General features: G+C 37.5%; 1 protein-coding gene and 4 non-coding genes across 5 annotated transcripts in view; all 5 read left to right on the top strand.

Annotated features, from left to right (window-relative positions):
* LOC140144187 (eukaryotic translation initiation factor 3 subunit D-like) overlaps positions 1–16,650 on the top strand; it is a 33,823-nt gene extending 17,173 nt beyond the window's left edge. The window contains exons 11-15 of the mRNA XM_072166013.1: positions 2,991–3,120; positions 8,659–8,801; positions 9,758–9,950; positions 15,057–15,162; positions 16,291–16,650. Of these exons, the coding sequence (XP_072022114.1) occupies positions 2,991–3,120; positions 8,659–8,801; positions 9,758–9,950; positions 15,057–15,162; positions 16,291–16,304 (586 nt within the window). The 3' untranslated portion in view covers positions 16,305–16,650. The remainder of the gene's footprint in view (positions 1–2,990; positions 3,121–8,658; positions 8,802–9,757; positions 9,951–15,056; positions 15,163–16,290) is intronic.
* On the top strand, positions 2,036–2,116 carry LOC140144204 (small nucleolar RNA R38). The gene has a single exon (XR_011857858.1). It is a non-coding gene; the product is annotated as a small nucleolar RNA R38 (small nucleolar RNA).
* On the top strand, positions 9,050–9,131 carry LOC140144197 (small nucleolar RNA R38). Its single transcript, XR_011857852.1, has one exon. It is a non-coding gene; the product is annotated as a small nucleolar RNA R38 (small nucleolar RNA).
* On the top strand, positions 10,711–10,789 carry LOC140144196 (small nucleolar RNA R38). Its single transcript, XR_011857851.1, has one exon. It is a non-coding gene; the product is annotated as a small nucleolar RNA R38 (small nucleolar RNA).
* LOC140144201 (small nucleolar RNA R38) lies at positions 15,775–15,851 on the top strand. The gene has a single exon (XR_011857856.1). It is a non-coding gene; the product is annotated as a small nucleolar RNA R38 (small nucleolar RNA).
* Positions 16,651–18,717: the final 2,067 nt, after the last annotated feature.

Consider the following 18,717-nt stretch of genomic DNA (forward strand, 5'->3'; position numbering starts at 1 on the left):
GTGTAGGCAGAAGTGTGATAAAATAAAATGATTCTGCCCGTATTTTATTAATTCACACAGTACAGTATTCAGTGTATGTTGTTGTACACGAGTGCACGAGTCGACAATCATGACTCATGCAGTACTAGTCTATGCTCTAAAGAATGTTAGCCATGTGGGCCTCAAGCGGGCGCTCATAATAAAGACTACCAGGGCAGTGCATAGCGATTTTCATCTGGGTACGAGACTAACCAGCTTCGTAAACATTTCGCTGGTTTTCATACTCCTATGGATACATACTGTTTTAATGGATAAATGATGTAAATAATGGGCGCTTCCAACAATAAGAACCTGGTTTGCATCATCTAAACGTTATAAATCGATACAAGCAAAGAAATCTTGAAGCGCCCGTTTGTTTACATACATATTAAGCTGTTATTAGCATGACCGTGTTTGTACGTATTTCAATGATGAGGTTCCCGTTGTCGTTAAATGTGGAATTTTCAAGAATTGTTCTATGGGAAGGCCCTCCTCACTGCTGTGGCCTATAATAGGCATACTTAGCGAACTTCGGCTGAAATTAATATCTCTTTTAAAACATTTAAAAACACAATTCGTTTTAAATAAAAAAAAGTTTCAATAGGCCTATACGTTATCATGCAAAATATGAAAAATAGGCCTAATTTGATAGCAAAACATGTCATCTAACCACTGAAGTAAACAAAGCAATGATAGGCCTATAAGTTTTGTGGGAAAACAAGCAAACAAATAAACAAAATAAAAACGTTTGAAATGAAACAAACAAATAAACCAAGAACAAGAACTGCAAATAAAACACACACAGTTGATGAGATTATTAAACAGGCAGCACGAAAAGAATTAAAATATTATAAAAGAGAACAATAAATAAATGCAAAAGCACGAAAAAAAAAAAAAGCAAAGACGGCAGTAGAACCACAGACCCACTACACTGTACAGCATGCATCAATCAATTAATTATAAAACCAACTCATTCCATTCATGAGCGTACATACAAGCAGTAAACAAGCATGATACGCGTATTTGTCATCATCAGCGCGTATTTGGTAGATATACGCTGCGTGTCCCCAGAGTGTCGAACTCATAACAGGGTTCGGTCAACGACCTTTTCGCAGCGTAGTCACCTTGAAGTTCGCCGACTGGGCACCGAGCAGGCGACGCATGGGGCACTGGATACGGAAGTCACTTTGATGTGACTACAAGATGTGGACCACTGTCGGAATCTAGTCGCTGGTGTACATTATGAGTCGCCGATGCGGCATCGAGCAGGTAACACATCGGAGGCTAGCAGTTGTAATCACTACGTGATGACACTGCGGCATAGTACCCTACTGCCTTGTTTCCGATGTAGTCACTCTCCTGTAGTGACTCTGTAGGCCACCAGAGGGTAGGTTATTCTGGAGTGACGGCGGTAGTGACTTCAGAGTTCCAGTGCGATGTAGTCACTCTGCCGCCAGGAATTTTGCAGTGTACAGGGTGTCCCAAAAAAAGAGGCCCCACATTGCCCTCTTTTTTCTCCTATTTCTGAAAAGTTGATCAAATATATTTTGGTATGTAAAGAAACCTTCAATCGTTAGCTTTAATAAACCAAAACAATTATTTCAATCGGCTCATAACTTTTGAAGATATGCCCTTTTAAAGAAATGTATCCGTTTTTCACTCTGTCCACGGAGCGAATGCAGCACGCTGGTGATCCTCGCTTATAGTGAATGCTTTCCCAAGACTAATGCTATTATCTATCCATGTCATTAACCGTGTGTTTCGTTTAAATCTTTGATGTAGCCAAACCTCATCCGTGGACAGAGTGAAAAACGGGTACATTTCTTAAAGAGGGCATATCTTCAAAAATTGTGAGCCGATTGAAAGAATTGTTTTGGTTTATTAAAGCTAACGATTTAGGGTTTCATTACATACCAAAATATATTTGATCAACGTTTCAGAAATAGGAGAAAAAGAGGGCGCAATGTGGGGCCTCTTTTTTTTGGGACACCCTGTATATACTTGACCTGTGTAATTTGTTTGCCAATGATGCAATAAGTTATCCCTGTCTGAGGTAACTAACAATATGAGGATAACAAAGTAATTGTCTGAGGCAAACTTGGCTTTATTTTGACATATTTGTCATTGTCTGCATGAAAAGCATCACTCAATTGGATAATTTTTTACGAAGTATGCTTTTTCATGATTGATAACACCGGCAAACCCTATTGAGTTTTTGCTATCCAACTGTGGACACACATGTTTGCATTTTATTTTGCCTTACCATGGACCTGCAGTCAGTTGCTCTCATGAGCTATTCCAGTTGATATCTATGAACCCCCTATGGAAGACATGATAATCTCCCACACATGGGGTGTAAATTTTCAGGTAACCTCATTTGAAAATCACACTCCCTCTGTAGAAGATGAATGTCATTTCTTCAACAATAGGGGGTGTATTTCAACTAGAATAGTTCAGAAATGTGTTCTTTTGCTGTTTTGGATCTAGAAACACCATCCAGGAACCATTGATACCTGCAGTTCCTGTGCATCCGCAATTACACAAAGATTTCTCATGTGTATGTCCTAGTTTGCCAGTGTTTACTTCTACTAGACTGCTGCCCTCATTCGTCAACTGTGGGTTGGCGACTCAGAATACTATGTGGGGAAAAAGGGTCGGACTTTGCAACAGGATTCTTGTTGCACTGAGATTGTGCAGATGTGTCCAAATTGACCTTTTGACTGAGTATGTTATTTTTAGAACTTTAAAACTTGTAGCAACGGCACCGTACACAGGCTCCGCTAGTGAGTCGCGCAATGGCGCACAACCAAAGTTTTGAGAGATTATTTTCTGACACGTTATGAACTGTAAGTTATTCCGTCGTCACTACGAAGCATAGCCTAAGTACATGTAGAGTGTAGACAACTGATGGATTGAGTCTAGTTTACACCACCCACACACAATTAACCATTTCTCCCATGTTTCTTGTGTAGGTATCGTAAGTACAAGCTTGGTGAAGATATCAACCTGATAGCTAGATGTGAACATGATGGTGTAATGGTTGGCTCTAATGGGGAGACACAATTTATTAACATCAAAACACTCAATGAATGGGACCCAAAGGTGAGGAGATAATAATACATTGTTGTAGCAAACAAAATATGTAGGTGGATACAGCATTTGAAACAAGTTTATATCTTTTTTTTTAAGTATCCTGGTGGCTTTAACTATAATGTGCAGATATTGAAATGCTGCATACATAGTAATCACCCATCTGTCTGTACATTTCTGTAATGCAACTTACTATTGTAGCAAAAACCCAGCCCATCGTTTTTGATGTAATTATATGCTGCATACCTGATACACCTTGCACCTTTATACCTCAGGCTAAACATGAATAAAAGCAATATTTTCCATGTCCAGTCTTTATAAATACTTGCAGTGCCAACATCCGTAGTATTCCATAAGGTCCTTCAGGGGCATGAGACTGCTCTTCCTGATTATCGCGTAAAAAGAACTAGATCAGGTGTTGCTATGCAGTATGATGGGCGAATGAGGTGCCGACATGACGACGACATGAGTTAATTAGCAATCAGAACCCCATTTCCTTGTTGATGCTGTAAACTGCACCAAATCACTGAAGAACCTCGCCCAAAACTATAGGCCTATATAATAATAGGGATGACCATGAAAATTTGAAGTTTCTCCTGTATTGTAGAATCATACCTTATATTAAAGAGCTCATTAAGTGGAGCATTTCAGTCTTTAAATGACCTCAATAGGATAAATGGTTCTGAAGTTATGGCCAATTTTATATGCATGTTTTGAATAGGCAGTTTGGACAGATTATGGACACCAAGTAAAAATGGCACAAAGTTGAATAATTTCCAGTTTCAAATTCATTATTTTCAAATACACTTCTAGTGCCCGTTTCTATTCATCGTTATGTATTCTTCTCCCGTGCATTATTTTCGCGAACTACCCTTCACAGCCCAAATTATATAAACCTGCACGCTAAACAATGCATTATCTAAAACCTGCACGCTAAACAATAGATTCTAGATAATACGTGCAGGCTCAAATACTAGAAATACTACTTTCACATAACCATATAGTAGAATTAGGTGGCGCTTTCGACACAGAGGTCACATAACTATATAATTGTCTGTTCGATATATATACCATCAAAAAATGCGAATATACATTCTGTGGTGTTAAAATGGTATAGTTACAAGCGGTGTTCTATAATAGGGTACAATTACGAATAGGGTGCAACTTCGCTAGACTTGAGTCCAGTCCTCGTTTGGGAGTTTAGGGTTAGGGTTTAGGGTTGGGGTAGGGCAGTCTTGTAATAAGACTAGTAGAGTTGCACCCTATTTGGCAATATCATTGTCATAAATTATGATTAATGACCTCAAATAAATCAAACATCAAATGAGAATAATCGAGCTTCTATTCATTAAAAAGGGCCAAAAACAGGTGGATCATAATTATACAAGATGACACCATTGCAAAATATTCAGCATTTTACAAATGAAATACATGTAGGCCTATATCTAAAATAACATAGCCGGGCCCGGGAAACACACACTAGCGCTTAATATCATGATCATGCTTTATAATACCATAGGCCTTCAAACACATGTGTTGAAGGCCTATGATAATACTGAACAAATTGTTAAATCCCAATGTCGTGTGTTTTAATATAAGTAGATTTTAAAGTTCAAATTATAGAGCTATAAAGTCCAGTTGATATTCACCGTAGTACTAGTCGGACATCTAAATCGATCGTTTCGAACTGGTTCAGTGCTCTAAATGATCACAACATAAAGTCAATTGGTTACAAACCATGCGTGAATAAGTTACTAAAGTATGACGTATGGCGCAATCGATACCATAGCTGGTCAATGTCCTGACGGTGTTTTTAAAATGTAAGATATTTTCCCTAATATTAAAACTAATATAATGAATGCAGCAATTAATATTGCCTATTGTTTTAATAGGCCTACACTCAAAGTGTATGACGGATAATGTACTCGTGCAAATGCATTCGTCAAGATAATTGCACTTGCCATGGAGTTATTGCATTTAGCTCTTGAGCCTATCGGCTCTCGAGCTAAATGCAATAACTCCACGGCGCGTGCGATTATCTTGACGAATGCATTGCACTCAGTTCATTATCCTTATCAAAACGCCTTTTCAGTAACCCTTGAAAATGGATTACATGATTCATACAAATACTTACAAGAAGAAATCATTTATAAATACGGGTTTTCATAAATGCATTCGGAGATCTGGTCTTGTGAAATAGCCTTTTTGTTCTTTATTTCTTTGTACAAATCCAAGATGGCAGTCATGGAAGAAAAATTATGAGCGAATTTGACCAAAAATGTATCACCAAATTTTGACAACTTGTTATTTAAGTAAAAAACATGTAATTAAGTTGATCTGTAATGACGATTTTTTGTGTGAGGTTTACGAATTTTGCATCCAAGGCCCAAAAATGATCGAAGTCCAAAAAGTGCAAAATTCGAAACCTTGCATAAAATTAGAGTCATTACAGATCAACTTAATTACATGTTTTTACTTAAATAACAAGTTGTCAAAATTTGGTGATACATTTTTTACACATGAGACGCATCCATGTGCTCAGTTTCCCATGGAGTGTATCTGCATTAAAATTTGATTTTACTGCAAATTTTCTCTAAATTCCAAGTTATATTGGATGAGTCAAGTTTTGTATATTATAATAACAATATTGAACCAATTTCATGCGCAATTTTAAGATATTACCATGGTCATTACAGAGTATACTGTGCATGTAGGCCTACGGTAGTGCATAATTCTGAATCCTATTAAAGAGGGTCTAAATTTAATCATCCAAAATGCACCCCTAAATAGTTGTGAAATTATATGAAATTGCACATGGAATTCGATAAATATAAACTCCTCAAAAAAAGTTTGGAAACTTACCAAAACGGCTTTATATCAGAAAAATTTGAAATCTATTTCCATATTATTTCATATCAATACAAGCGTTGTTCTTTCCTGTCAAAAATGGCGCCAAATTTGTGACCATAACTTATTTTATTGTTGAGTAACTGTCTTTGAAAGACAAGGAGGTCTCAAACAAAATGTGCCAAATCTGTCATTGTCTGCGCCATTTGCATCAGTAAACATGAATAAGGAATACCACACTGTTTCATGAAAAACGGTTTTTGTACTGTCAGTCTCACGTGCCGGTCTTCTGCAGCCGTTGTTTTTCTTGGATGGCCACTTCTGGGTCTGTCTTTCACATCTCCGGTCTGACGAAACTTGACTTTTAGCTTGGAGATCATACTGCAGGAAAATCCAAATGTTGCCGTGATTCGTGAGGTATGCCAGCTAGCCTCAAGCTGACCAATAGCGCGAGTCTTATCCAGGTCTGGTAATCGAACCATGTTTGCTTAGAAATTTCTTGCAAATGACCACTATGAAGAAGTGACCAGCAAGATAGGTTGACTTACGTTGATCTGTTTGAATCCACAAGTAGTAGAACTGCTAATCCCATCCTAGATCTTTTCATTCAACATGCAAACAACTTTTCATTCATTCTTTTATTCATGCATTAAACCACTCGTTCATTCATTCAGAGCAATAAGATGAGCGCACATAATGGCCAGTTTCGCACATTTTCTTTGAGACCTCTCTGTCTTTCAAAGCAAGTTACTCAGCCGTGGAATAAGCTATCGTCACAAATGAGGTATCATTGTTGACAGAGAAGAACAATGTTTTCGCTGGTATGAAACAATATGGAGATAGATTTCAAGATTTTCTGATATACAACCGTTTTTGAAAGTTTCCAAACTTTTTTTGAGGAGTTTATATAGTATAGTATACAAAAACTTCACTCGCCTGATATATCTTGGAATTTGGAGAAAATTTACATTAAAATCACTCTTTTATACAAATAACCTGTAGATTTCACTTTAGCTTGCTGTAGAGGGAAAACTATTGGTATCTTAAATCATGAAGTTGGCTACAGTAGATGGGAACTTCTTGTTAGGTGATTGCCCAAGTTATAGATTTATTGATTGATATTTAGGGGTGCATATTTGAACTTCATCAAAACATGTTTTTGCCAAAATTACAAACAGGCTAATATGAGGTACTACTGATGCACTGTGTGTGCACTCAAGTGAAATCCATTGGTCAGTGTAGGGAGATTGTCTCTGTGTGCATAGCTCCATTGAGACTGTGTGTGTGTTCAGTCTTGCATGGTAAACATAAAAGGTGTCCAAAAGTGTGGGTTCTTGTGCTGGTCATCCCTAATAATAATTTTGTCCAAGTCACAAATTTGATCTAACACTAAAACCCTGCATATTTGTGGTGTGCACAAATCACATTAGGATCAAGTTTAAAGAGAATACTGGAGTTTGTCTATGATGTTATTATATAGTTATCCAGGTCCTAAGAAATATGTGAGGATAGCATTGATATAGCTGAGACAGAACATTTTTGTGGGACAGGGTGTATTTGCGGATGCGCAGCTGTTCCATATCCAACTAAAGATGAGCAGGGCATACTTTATTAATTCCCTGATCCAAATAAACCTAATGGCTAATGACCTGGTCGGTCCCCATCATTTATTTCTTCGCCCAGAGTGTAAAACGACATGATCAAAATGTCCCTGACCCGAGCCGCCTTGGCGGTATCCAGTTTCAACCTGGAGATCCACAACACTCCCCAGACCGGTCAGTTATCAAGACCAGCATGACTAGTTAATTAGGTGAACTGAGCAGAGTCAGACTTACAGTACATACATGGCTGTAACTGTGCACTGTTATTTCACGACTCAGCAGCTAGCAGAGTACCAAGACCTTTTGAAATTATAGTTATATTAAACTTTGTTTGTCATTGTTGTATTTATGGATATAAATACTGACATGTTTGCCATGGACCTGGACTGAATTCTCTTGATCGTTGAAAAAACAACCCGACCCAACTCAACCTGTTGATGGAATCCCCAACCCCACGGACCGATAATTAAGCAAAATAGCCTGCAAATAATTACACTTACCAGTGATGGCATTTCAGCAACGCAGTCTGAGACCTTGAAACAGAGAGGATTGGGGTATGAGACCGAGACATGAAGTCCAGAGATCAACACTAGTCAAAACAGCAAGATGGTCTCCAGATCTAGAAACTCCATGACTGACATATTTAGAATCATGCAACACTATATATTACATCATGCAACACTATATATGCCTAGAGTGAGCGGCTATCACATTGCATCCAAGTCCTTGTCATGTCCAAAGAGAATCTCTGTTGTTTGTCTGTGATGTATATATTAGTTATCCAGGTCCTAGATGAAATATGTGAGGATTGCATTGATGTAACTGAGACAAACTGAAAATGGTATAATGGTCTTATTATTTAGTCCTAGCTACACCCATTCTAACTATTCATTACATCCTTGTGACATCATTCTCTCGCCACCCACTGACCAAAGACACAGGCAGTGGTTAATGCAAGTTTGAATGTGGCTATGATTGTAAAATGTAAGAAGTTTGCAATGGTTTGGGGGCACTGTGATCAGGGAAAGAATGAAAAGTATAATGATGTTATGTTTTTTTCTTCAGTTAATAATGTATGATTTGATGTGTTGATGTTTTGCAGGTGAGTAACACACCCGAATGGAGGCAGAAGCTTGACTCTCAGCGTGGTGCTGTGCTTGCTACTGAACTCAAGAACAACAGCTTCAAGCTCTCCAAATGGACTGCATGTGCACTGTTGGCTGGTTCAGACCACATTAAGTTTGGGTAAGAGATTAAGGATATTGGCTTTTAAATCATGGACTTAACATGGAGGACATTGGTTCTGATCATCCCAATTTCTGCCCACCATATGGATATTTTGAAAACAGTGGGAAGCTGTATTTTATCGCTACCTATGTGAAATTAAAGGTTTGAAATGTGCCAATATAAAACTTATTGGATATGCGATGGGGAATCAAACTTATTCAATCAGTGCGAATGACTCCATGTTTCTTAGTTTTTGTTAATTGAATGTTTGTCAATGATGTAACAAGTTATCCCTGTCTGAGGTAACTATCAATATGAGGAGAACCAGTGTTTTTTTCTGAGACAAACATTTACATTATTGATGACACTTAAAAGTAAAAAGGTACACTTGGCCAAGCAAAGATCTACTTTGTTGTCACAAGTACTTATTTGTCTAATTGACACATTCATGGTATTTAATATCAAAGCCTTCCCTGATTTATGTCAGATGTTGCAGTCATTGACGTTGCCAAGTGGGTCATCATTCCTTGGTATTGATAATTATGACCAGATTATCATTCCTTGGTATTGATAATTATGACCAGATCCGATCCAATCAGGCTAAAGTCGGCAATAATGAAACTGAGATACAGGCAAAATGTGAGGAGAAAAAATCAAACAATCAAAAACATAAGAAAATGGACATATAAAAGGTTCATAACTTTGCTACCAAGTATTCAAGATACCTGGGGATTCAACATCACTAAGTGTATGCACGAGCAAGTTATTAATGGTAGTAATTCAATTTGCAAAATTTCCAACTTTAGCCTGAATGATTCAGATTGGGTCACAATAATTGTGCTCTTATCTATGCATCTAAAATTTAATACAAGTTGTGTAGAATCTTTTCACTTGCAAACCATTTGAATATGTAATGTGCCTGTAAGTTGTGACAGCCACTTATTAAATTCTCACAACGATTTTTCATATTACAGATACGTATCCCGAGTGAACCCGCGTGATTCTTCCAAGCATGTCATCCTCGGTTCCCAGCAGTTTAAACCCAGCGAGTTGGCCGCACAGATCAACTTGAATATGGACAACGCATGGGGTATACTGCGCTGTATCATAGACAAATGCTTCCGATTGAAGGAAGGCAAATATCTCATTCTCAAGGATCCTAACAAGGTAAGAAAAATAACGAGGGCATAAAGCAATGTGAGGTACAATTAATATATGCGAGGAATCAGGAGCAAATGATGCAAGCCTTAGAAATTATGATTTACATGACTTTATGAAGCTCGGCAAACTGACACATGATACATTGAGAGAGCTCAAAAAATTAGGACTCAGTGGGGTTTGAACTCCTGATCACCAGTGAACCCTGGACCTCATGATCAACTGTGACGAGGTGAGATTGCCCCTGTACCAACTGCTGTGAACTCAGGTAGTCCAGTGGTATAACTCTTGACCAGTAATCGTGAGGTGCAGGGTTCAAATCCCGCTAAGTCCTGATATTTTTTCTGCTCTCGGTTTATTATGTATCAGTTACATGTTTACATGAGCTTCATGATGCCAAGGTAGGAAAAACTTAAATTTGTATGGACTCCTCATTCATTTAATGTGCTAATTCTATGATTTAGTTTATCCCAAGTTTAGTAGTGATGTCAGTGCTTTTTTGCGATTGCACTATAAGTGTGCCAGCAGACAACCCTTGTATGCGTATGGTGTACATTTAGTGCGATTAACTTACCATGCATGATTCCATACTGCAACCAGCTAAATTGGCACCCTACGTCACTTTTGCTCAATTTATTTTGCTCAATTATACTATACAGTCAGCTCATCGTAAGAGGTTCTCCTGAACCCATATTACAGGTTTGAGCTTTAAATGACTTAAAATACCCCAAATTAAATATTGCAGTACTTTCTCCCTTCATAAGGTGATGATTGTCTATGATGTTTACAAGTTATCCCTGTCTGAGGTAAATATCAATATGAGGATAACACTATTGTCTGAGACAATCATGAGTTTATAATTAGTATCTGTTCCGACACCTCATGCATATTTTCCTGGGTAGGCTATGTTCACTGGACTGGATTAAACATTAGCACTACAGCCCTGTAATATTGATTTTTCCAAGTAAAATGTTAACACTTATTTTAATACATCCAAAGGTCCAGGGAAATTAAAAAGGTGTCACTGGTGCTGGAATAGATAAATAGATCCCATATTACCATTACATAATCCACTGAAACTGGGATTTTAGTATTTACTAAATGGTTCACAAGTTCTCCCAAGATTTTAACATAAATCAAGTCGTTTTTTTATGGAATTATAAATGATATTGGTAGCCTAGTTTAGGTGTTTCAACACGCTCTCAAAATGTAAACAAAGCCAATTGTCAATGTCAGATGTTGGTGCATGGGGGAATGATGTGGTCACAATGGCTCATTATGTAAGAAAATATGCAGATTTAAAAGTTGCACACTCTAAAGTTTAGTCTAGAATATTGTGCATGCATTGTGAGAGTACAATTTTCCAAACTACATCTTTTCTTATATAATGAGCCAATGTGACTGAGTGCACTGATTTTGTGATATCGTAAATTGGACCAAGGTTGTGAAACATAAATGCTACCAATACCTTTGATATAAATTTGTTTATTTCGTCATCAACTTTTCGATTATTTTAATAAGTCCTAGGGGGAACTTGGAATTTGTGAACCCTTTATAATAGGCACCGGAGTTTCGCGCGATCGCGCAAAAAGCGCAAAAAATCACGATTTTGGGGGTCCATCGCGATTTTGGTGGTCCATCATGAATTTTGAGAATTTTGCCAAACACACTACTTTTCAATGTAAATTCACCAATAATAACCTTTTTACAACATAACAGGCTTCCCGTTAGTGTGCGTCATTGCATCCAGATAATAAAAGCCCCAAAATTTTGACCCACCTGCTGAGAATTGAAGTAAATTCTGCAATATTTGTAAATGCAACGTCAGGAAATCGTGCACTTTTTTTTTTTTTTTCGAACGATCGCTGGCCTGATGGTGGGGAAGTCCCGATTGATTTGTTTACAACCAAGCACGTGCCTCTAACGTGCGGTTAATGTTTATTTAATTATTTATCACAACCTGACAATATTCAATTTTTAATATTTTAAGTTTATTTTCTCATAAATAATCTAGGTTTCTTTTATTAGTATTATTGTTACTTTGGCAAAACGGGGTTGCTGATCCCGAGCGGCGATGGCGGGTTAAGTTTGGGTCGATAGAAGACCAGGGTGGTGATGGCTAAAAGTAACTGAGACTTCACACAATATGTACATAATCATTCAACGTTCTTGTTCTTTTCTTGGTTCATTAACATCACAATATGAACATGATGAAAGTACTCTCAATATCTCCAATGTTTAAGCTTACTGTACAAAATCACACAAAAATCACTCAGTCAATCGTCCCAAATCATGCTCTGCAATCACAATATTCCTCTGCAATGTCAATGTCACCTCATTATTATGATTTGATATGATTTGCCCGTGTATAAAACGGTTTTCCAATCAAGTTTCACATTGTAAACACACTCGTGCAAGCAGCCATCTCCAATTCACGTGCAATCAAGGTCAAAGGTTACTACTAAAAATAACAGCTTACAGGCGCACACCACTAAATTGAATGAGCAGAATACCATTTTACTACACAACCCCCTCCTTCGCGCAAGCGCTGACCCAGCGCGTCCAAAACAAGAAACAACAAAAACAAGAAAAAATAATTTGGGTAAAATAATTTGCATTGCCAAGAACTTTAAAGCTGCCCTTATGTCTACAGAGCAGTATCAACGATGAATGTGTCTTTAAACAGCAATGTTTGGCACATAATATCACATAATAATTTAAAAAAAATAAAGTACACGATTGATCACTCAGAAAAGCTACATTTTCCCCTGGAAGTCAACTATCCAACTAATAAAAGCAAGACAGAGGACAACCACCAAATTTCAAGTCTCAAGCCCAACCAGTTAAGGCAAGACTGGAAACTTGAAATACTTATCTAAAAAAATGATTACAATTTGAAATTGTGTATCAGAAACATTTAGAATACATTTTAACAAGCAACAAGAATGAACCCAGCTGTTGAAGATCAACACTCTCGCAGTTGCACACAAAACCCAAAAAGACAAAAGTGACTTCCTCTCCCAGTACAATCTTCTAGTAAATGTCTATAATGCATTCACTAACGTGCTGAACACTCCACAGATTTTCGGTGCGAGCAATTTCCTTCCTAAGTTACAATCTCATAATAAATGTCTATATGTGCATCTATATAACAAATCTACAGTTTATCACTTTAGTTCAGTAATGACATTCAACACATATTTATAAATAGGCAAGTCAGTCTTTCTTCCATTGTTGCGCCTTGCAATAGATCTCAAATATCTACTACATTCCTCACATTGAAGACATGTCCATGTTCGCTTTTAACTAACTTTAGAATTACACAGAGCCACAGTCACACTTGACCCCAACTTCCGGATCCAAATTATTTATTAATTAGTCTTCAGTTTCTCTCGCTGTCAGCCACACACATTTTTATCTACCGCGAAATACCATTCATTTCCCCCATTAAGTTCCTCTGCACTCAGCTCACACGCGACAGTTTGCCACCAACAGCAACACTCTCTGGAAACCAGCTCCTAATTTTACTCCATCCAGCAACTCCCTCATCACTTTTTGTCGTAATTCCTTGAGATCCACACGGCTCAACCAGAATCTGGTAAACATCCATTAGCTCCATCACAACGTAACAGCACCACCCTCTGCATAGTTCAACTTCTAGTTAATAACACCTTTACTACTGCATACTCTCCACTCGGTGCCAGCACTGAACGATAATTGGTTCCAAAAATTACTGTTTCTCCACATCACAAAATATCCAGGTACCACAATCCTGCTATCAATTCCGACACACAAAACTCTCCAAATCCCCGACCTAACATGTCATAATCTTCACTTTTAGTTCTCTTCTGTACCTGATGTCCATGTCATGTTTCTAACAACAAGAGCAGAGTCTTTTACTCATTGGAAGAAGTTCTCGGTGAAATTTATCGCCTACACGTGTTTGCCACCACATTTAGGTTATGTGCTGAGTTCATCAGTCTCATGTTTATAATCCTGTTCTCATCCATGATGATCCATGCACCAACAAAACAAAATCCCACCGCTGCCACCATGTTTGGCAAAACGGGGTTGCTGATCCCGAGCGGGCCGAGCGGCGATGGCGGGTTAAGTTTGGGTCGATAGAAGACCAGGGTGGTGATGGCTAAAAGTAACTGAGACTTCACACAATATGTACATAATCATTCAACGTTCTTGTTCTTTTCTTGGTTCATTAACATCACAATATGAACATGATGAAAGTACTCTCAATATCTCCAATGTTTAAGCTTACTGTACAAAATCACACAAAAATCACTCAGTCAATCGTCCCAAATCATGCTCTGCAATCACAATATTCCTCTGCAATGTCAATGTCACCTCATTATTATGATTTGATATGATTTTCCCGTGTATAAAACGGTTTTCCAATCAAGTTTCACATTGTAAACACACTCGTGCAAGCAGCCATCTCCAATTCACGTGCAATCAAGGTCAAAGGTTACTACTAAAAATAACAGCTTACAGGCGCACACCACTAAATTGAATGAGCAGAATACCATTTTACTACATTACGATGAATAAAAGCAATTTTAAAGACAAAATCCAAATGATAACCCCTTTTTCGTATTATTTGTGGTAGCGCGTGTTTTAGTTTTTGTAGCATCAACAACACGTTAATTTTAAAAAAGAAATGCGGAAGTGAAAGAACGAACGAAAATTGCTCAAGATTGACAGACTTTGCTCATGTTTTTGCACCTGTTTTTGACCACGTTTCGGACCAAAACTGACACAGAAATGAGAAAAATTATCATAGCGAACGGAGATGGAATATCACGCTAAAATGCACTTTTATTTTTTTAACAATCAACATTTGATGAGGTGTAGACCCGGCAATGCCCGGGGTACGTGTGTATCGTCATAATCGTGAATTTAAATACTGGAAAACGCATTTTCGCGCTTTTTGACTTGAATTTTCGCGCTTGATAAAAAACCGGCCGCGCATTTTGCCGTTTTAAATCGCGCGAAACTCCGGTGCCTACTTTATAATGATATGGAGCTAACATTGTCCTAATATTATCACATATCAACAGATATTGATTAACTTTTAATGATCCATTTGGTTTGTTTCTTCAGCCTGTTATTCGTATCTATGACATCCCAGACAACACATTCAGCAGTGATGAAGATGAAGAGGAGGATGATGATGATGAAGAAGATGAGGATGATGACGATGCTGATGGTAAGTTATATGATAAACTGACTAATGAAGGTGCCATTATCTGACCCAGTTCACACCTTGTCAAAATAGTTCTCCCTGTGGACTTGTCCCCCCCCCCCCCATTCATAGAAGTATTAGTATGAAATTGGATGAAACTTTCATTCATTAAAATCATTTGAGTGTTGAGTCGCAATGTTAGTGCCATGCATGCTACGGGTCATATTTTTACCATCCTTAATAAGCGCCTGCTGCAAATTTATTTGGGGCACTAATTGGGCATAAATGAGTAAAACATGGTATTATATACTCGCTCCTGACAAAGTTACAGGTATTCAGTTTTGTTCTTGTTAGTAGAATGGTAAAGTTTGGTCTACTACTAGGCTACAAGGATTCTAATATTTTGCAGTAAACTTTTGACAAGCGCGCACTAATGTGATGTTATGCAAAGTCGGAGCTAACAACGCGTACGGCACCAAGTTCTTTCATAAATTTCCACTCGGCAACAGCAGATCGCCTCAGCAAATTTCCACGTGGCAACAACAGCAGCCAATCAGAGACCAGTGTGTTTCAACATCAAAGGTTTAATGCAAAATAATATAAGAATCATATTCTTCTTGTACATGTTAAAGTTCAGTTTGCCAGTGATGTGATAAGTTATCCCTGTCTGAAATTGCAAGAAATTGTGGACAGCTGTAAAATCTGAGGCAAACTCGAAACATTCAGTTTAAGACTATAAGGACATATTTGATGGATTCAGTGCCAATGGGAATGTGTAAATTTGTCAATATCAGAATATCATGACCCTGGTCTTAGTAGGGAGAGTCAAGGAAGTGGACCATCATTATAATCTAAAGCCCAAATTTAAAACAAAATTGTGCAGTTTTTACTAAAGTTTCCAGATAAGTTTGCAATAATAAAACTTTTCAACTGGAATCACTTTTATCAGTCCTAACATTTTAAGCTATATTCATTATGCCAAAATAACCTTGAAAAGGGGCAATTGATACCAATGGCAAAAAATGTGGCCCCAGGTTTGCGGCACATCCTTATATGGTCATTTGTACCGAGTAACCTCCCTTGTGTCAGACTATTGAAATATATTGTTCTTGAGTCATGATGCAAAATTCTTTTTTTGTTTTCCTTTTTCAGATGAAGATGCATAAAATATACCAATGGTTCAACCACCAATAGCTCATCACAGCATGATAAAGAAGACAACCAATAACTCTTATGAAATTTATTGTCAGTACTTCAAACATCGTCGTCATGTAAACAGAAGTGACAAGATCAAGCACTATGAGCCATTTGTCAAACAATATCAATATTCATTTAAGGTGGCATAACACCCCTTGATAAATTTGTGACTATTTTTGCATTTTTCTCACAAAATAATAACACACTGGTACCAAAAGTTATGTATATTATAGGGGCAAGGAATCCAGTTACTACACTGTAATTTCAGTGATTCAAGACAAGTGGTACATTATTTATGATAAGAAAAGTGGTACCGCTAGAATGTACCTCATTTCTTAACATAATTATATGTAGGGTCTTGACCAAAAGTTCGCCCTGACAAGTGAATTCTTGGCCTATTTAATTTGAGACAGATCGTTCCCTACTTTGCAGAATTAACCTGGGATTCATTGAACATACACACCAAACACTGTTTTCACTTACAAACCAATACTTTAATATCTCTTTAATACTCGTTGATAATTTATAATACTGTTAGATAGCTATTTAGTCTGATTTTAGTGATTTTAGTGTGCTCAGTGGTAGAACAAATTGTAATTACCACGGGTTACTTTCCGCCATTTTGTCTGTCTGATTGTTTACACGACTTCTGCATAAGTCCAGAGATGAGCTAAATTTAGATCGCTTACTGAATTAAGGGCGCACCTCACATACAAATGCTTAAAAGCCTAAATTGGCACCAACATTATATAGTGAACCACTGGACTTGAATTGGATTCCGTGCCCCTATAATATACATAAATTTTGTTTTCAGTGTGTAGCAAAATTAGTCATAAAATTTATCAGGGGCGTAGTACCACCTAACATTGCCTTATTTATTGGCTTATTGACCACAATTTAATGCTAATTTTGGTGCAATTTTAGAAGCTGGTACATCACTCCTATCATACACCTTCTGATTATTTTGAGAATCACAAAATGAAGTGCAGGTTGCGGGTGGTGTGCCCTATTCTGAAGTCTTGCCTGAATTTCTCATCACTGCCCTTAAATATGATTTTAATACAAAACACACAAGAACTTTTTTGCTCTGAATTATTGTTTTTGGGTACAAATGGCTCATTTAGCTTGATTTCATCATAAGGTTCCTTTATTTTCTGTAAACTACATACAAATTATTTCTTGGAAGCAATGTTTCCTGCAATTCAATTTTGGTGCATTCAAGAGAGTTCAATTAGCATCCCCACTTTGTTAAAAAAACAAAGATATTCTCAATATTGTATTTCTGGTACCTTGTAATAGCAATCTACACCTGACAGAGCTGAATTGACTGTCTCTATTTGATAGATACTATTGCAGCCAGAGCAGTTCTTCTGGGAATTGAATCAAACCTGCCTGGTTATCAAATTAGTCACTGACAAAGCGATCTCTGAATTTGATTGATGCTAATTGATACAATAACATTAAAACTTCAATTAGAACCTGTCAAATTCAGAGATAACCTTGTCACTGATTAATTTGATAACCAGGCAGGTTTGGTTTACACCAGAAGAACTGCTTTGGCAGGGCTTCCTCTTTAAAATAACTAAATGAATTTTCAGGAGTTCGCTGAAATTCTAGTGGAATTATCTTTCAATATGACTAACCCTAGCATTGTTATGAAGAGGGGAAATGATAGCTCTTCTAATGGCCCCAGCTTGTGAAAAAGTTTCGTTAATTTTAATGAAGTCGGTAATGGGATTCAATTTTGGTTTAACAGGAGTCACCTTTTTGCAAAATCAGCAGCTACCAAGTGGCATGATGTATAATGCCGTCAAAGAAAACATTGCCTGTCCACCATAACTGAATCAGTAATAGTGGTAGTCTCAGGCATGGTTATGGATGCCAGCATCCATTGCACGTACACTAATATTTCACTGTTGCTTATCACTTTATACTGAAGAAAATCAGCAGTTGGATTGGACAGGTGGTCTTAAAATCAGCAAGCATCGCAATCAAGGTGCAGCAAAATGTGGACCTTCTGATACTTGAGTATACCTATATCATAGTTCATTCTCAATTTTATAATAGAGGGTTAAACCCGATTTAATTTATTTGAGGGCCAAATACACCTTGTTTTGTTATGTTTACTGTACATTTCAGAGCTTCGCACGGGCCAACTACAATTGGTCACTGGTCAGCAGGCCTGTATCTGATCTGCGGTACTAGTTCTAGGGGGGAGGGGTCCTGACTTTAAAAGCCAACATGCCATTGTCTCTTTCCCACCATTGGGTTGCACCAACTGCTAAAATAAATCCTGGAACTGAGATTTTGCTAATCATGGTGGCAAGGGTAATATTAATTTCATTTGGGTGTTCAGACCATTTCAGGAGACATTCTCTATTG

The sequence above is a fragment of the Amphiura filiformis genome, unplaced genomic scaffold (genome assembly GCF_039555335.1).
Source record: "Amphiura filiformis unplaced genomic scaffold, Afil_fr2py scaffold_44, whole genome shotgun sequence".
Lineage (NCBI taxonomy): Eukaryota > Metazoa > Echinodermata > Ophiuroidea > Amphilepidida > Amphiuridae > Amphiura > Amphiura filiformis.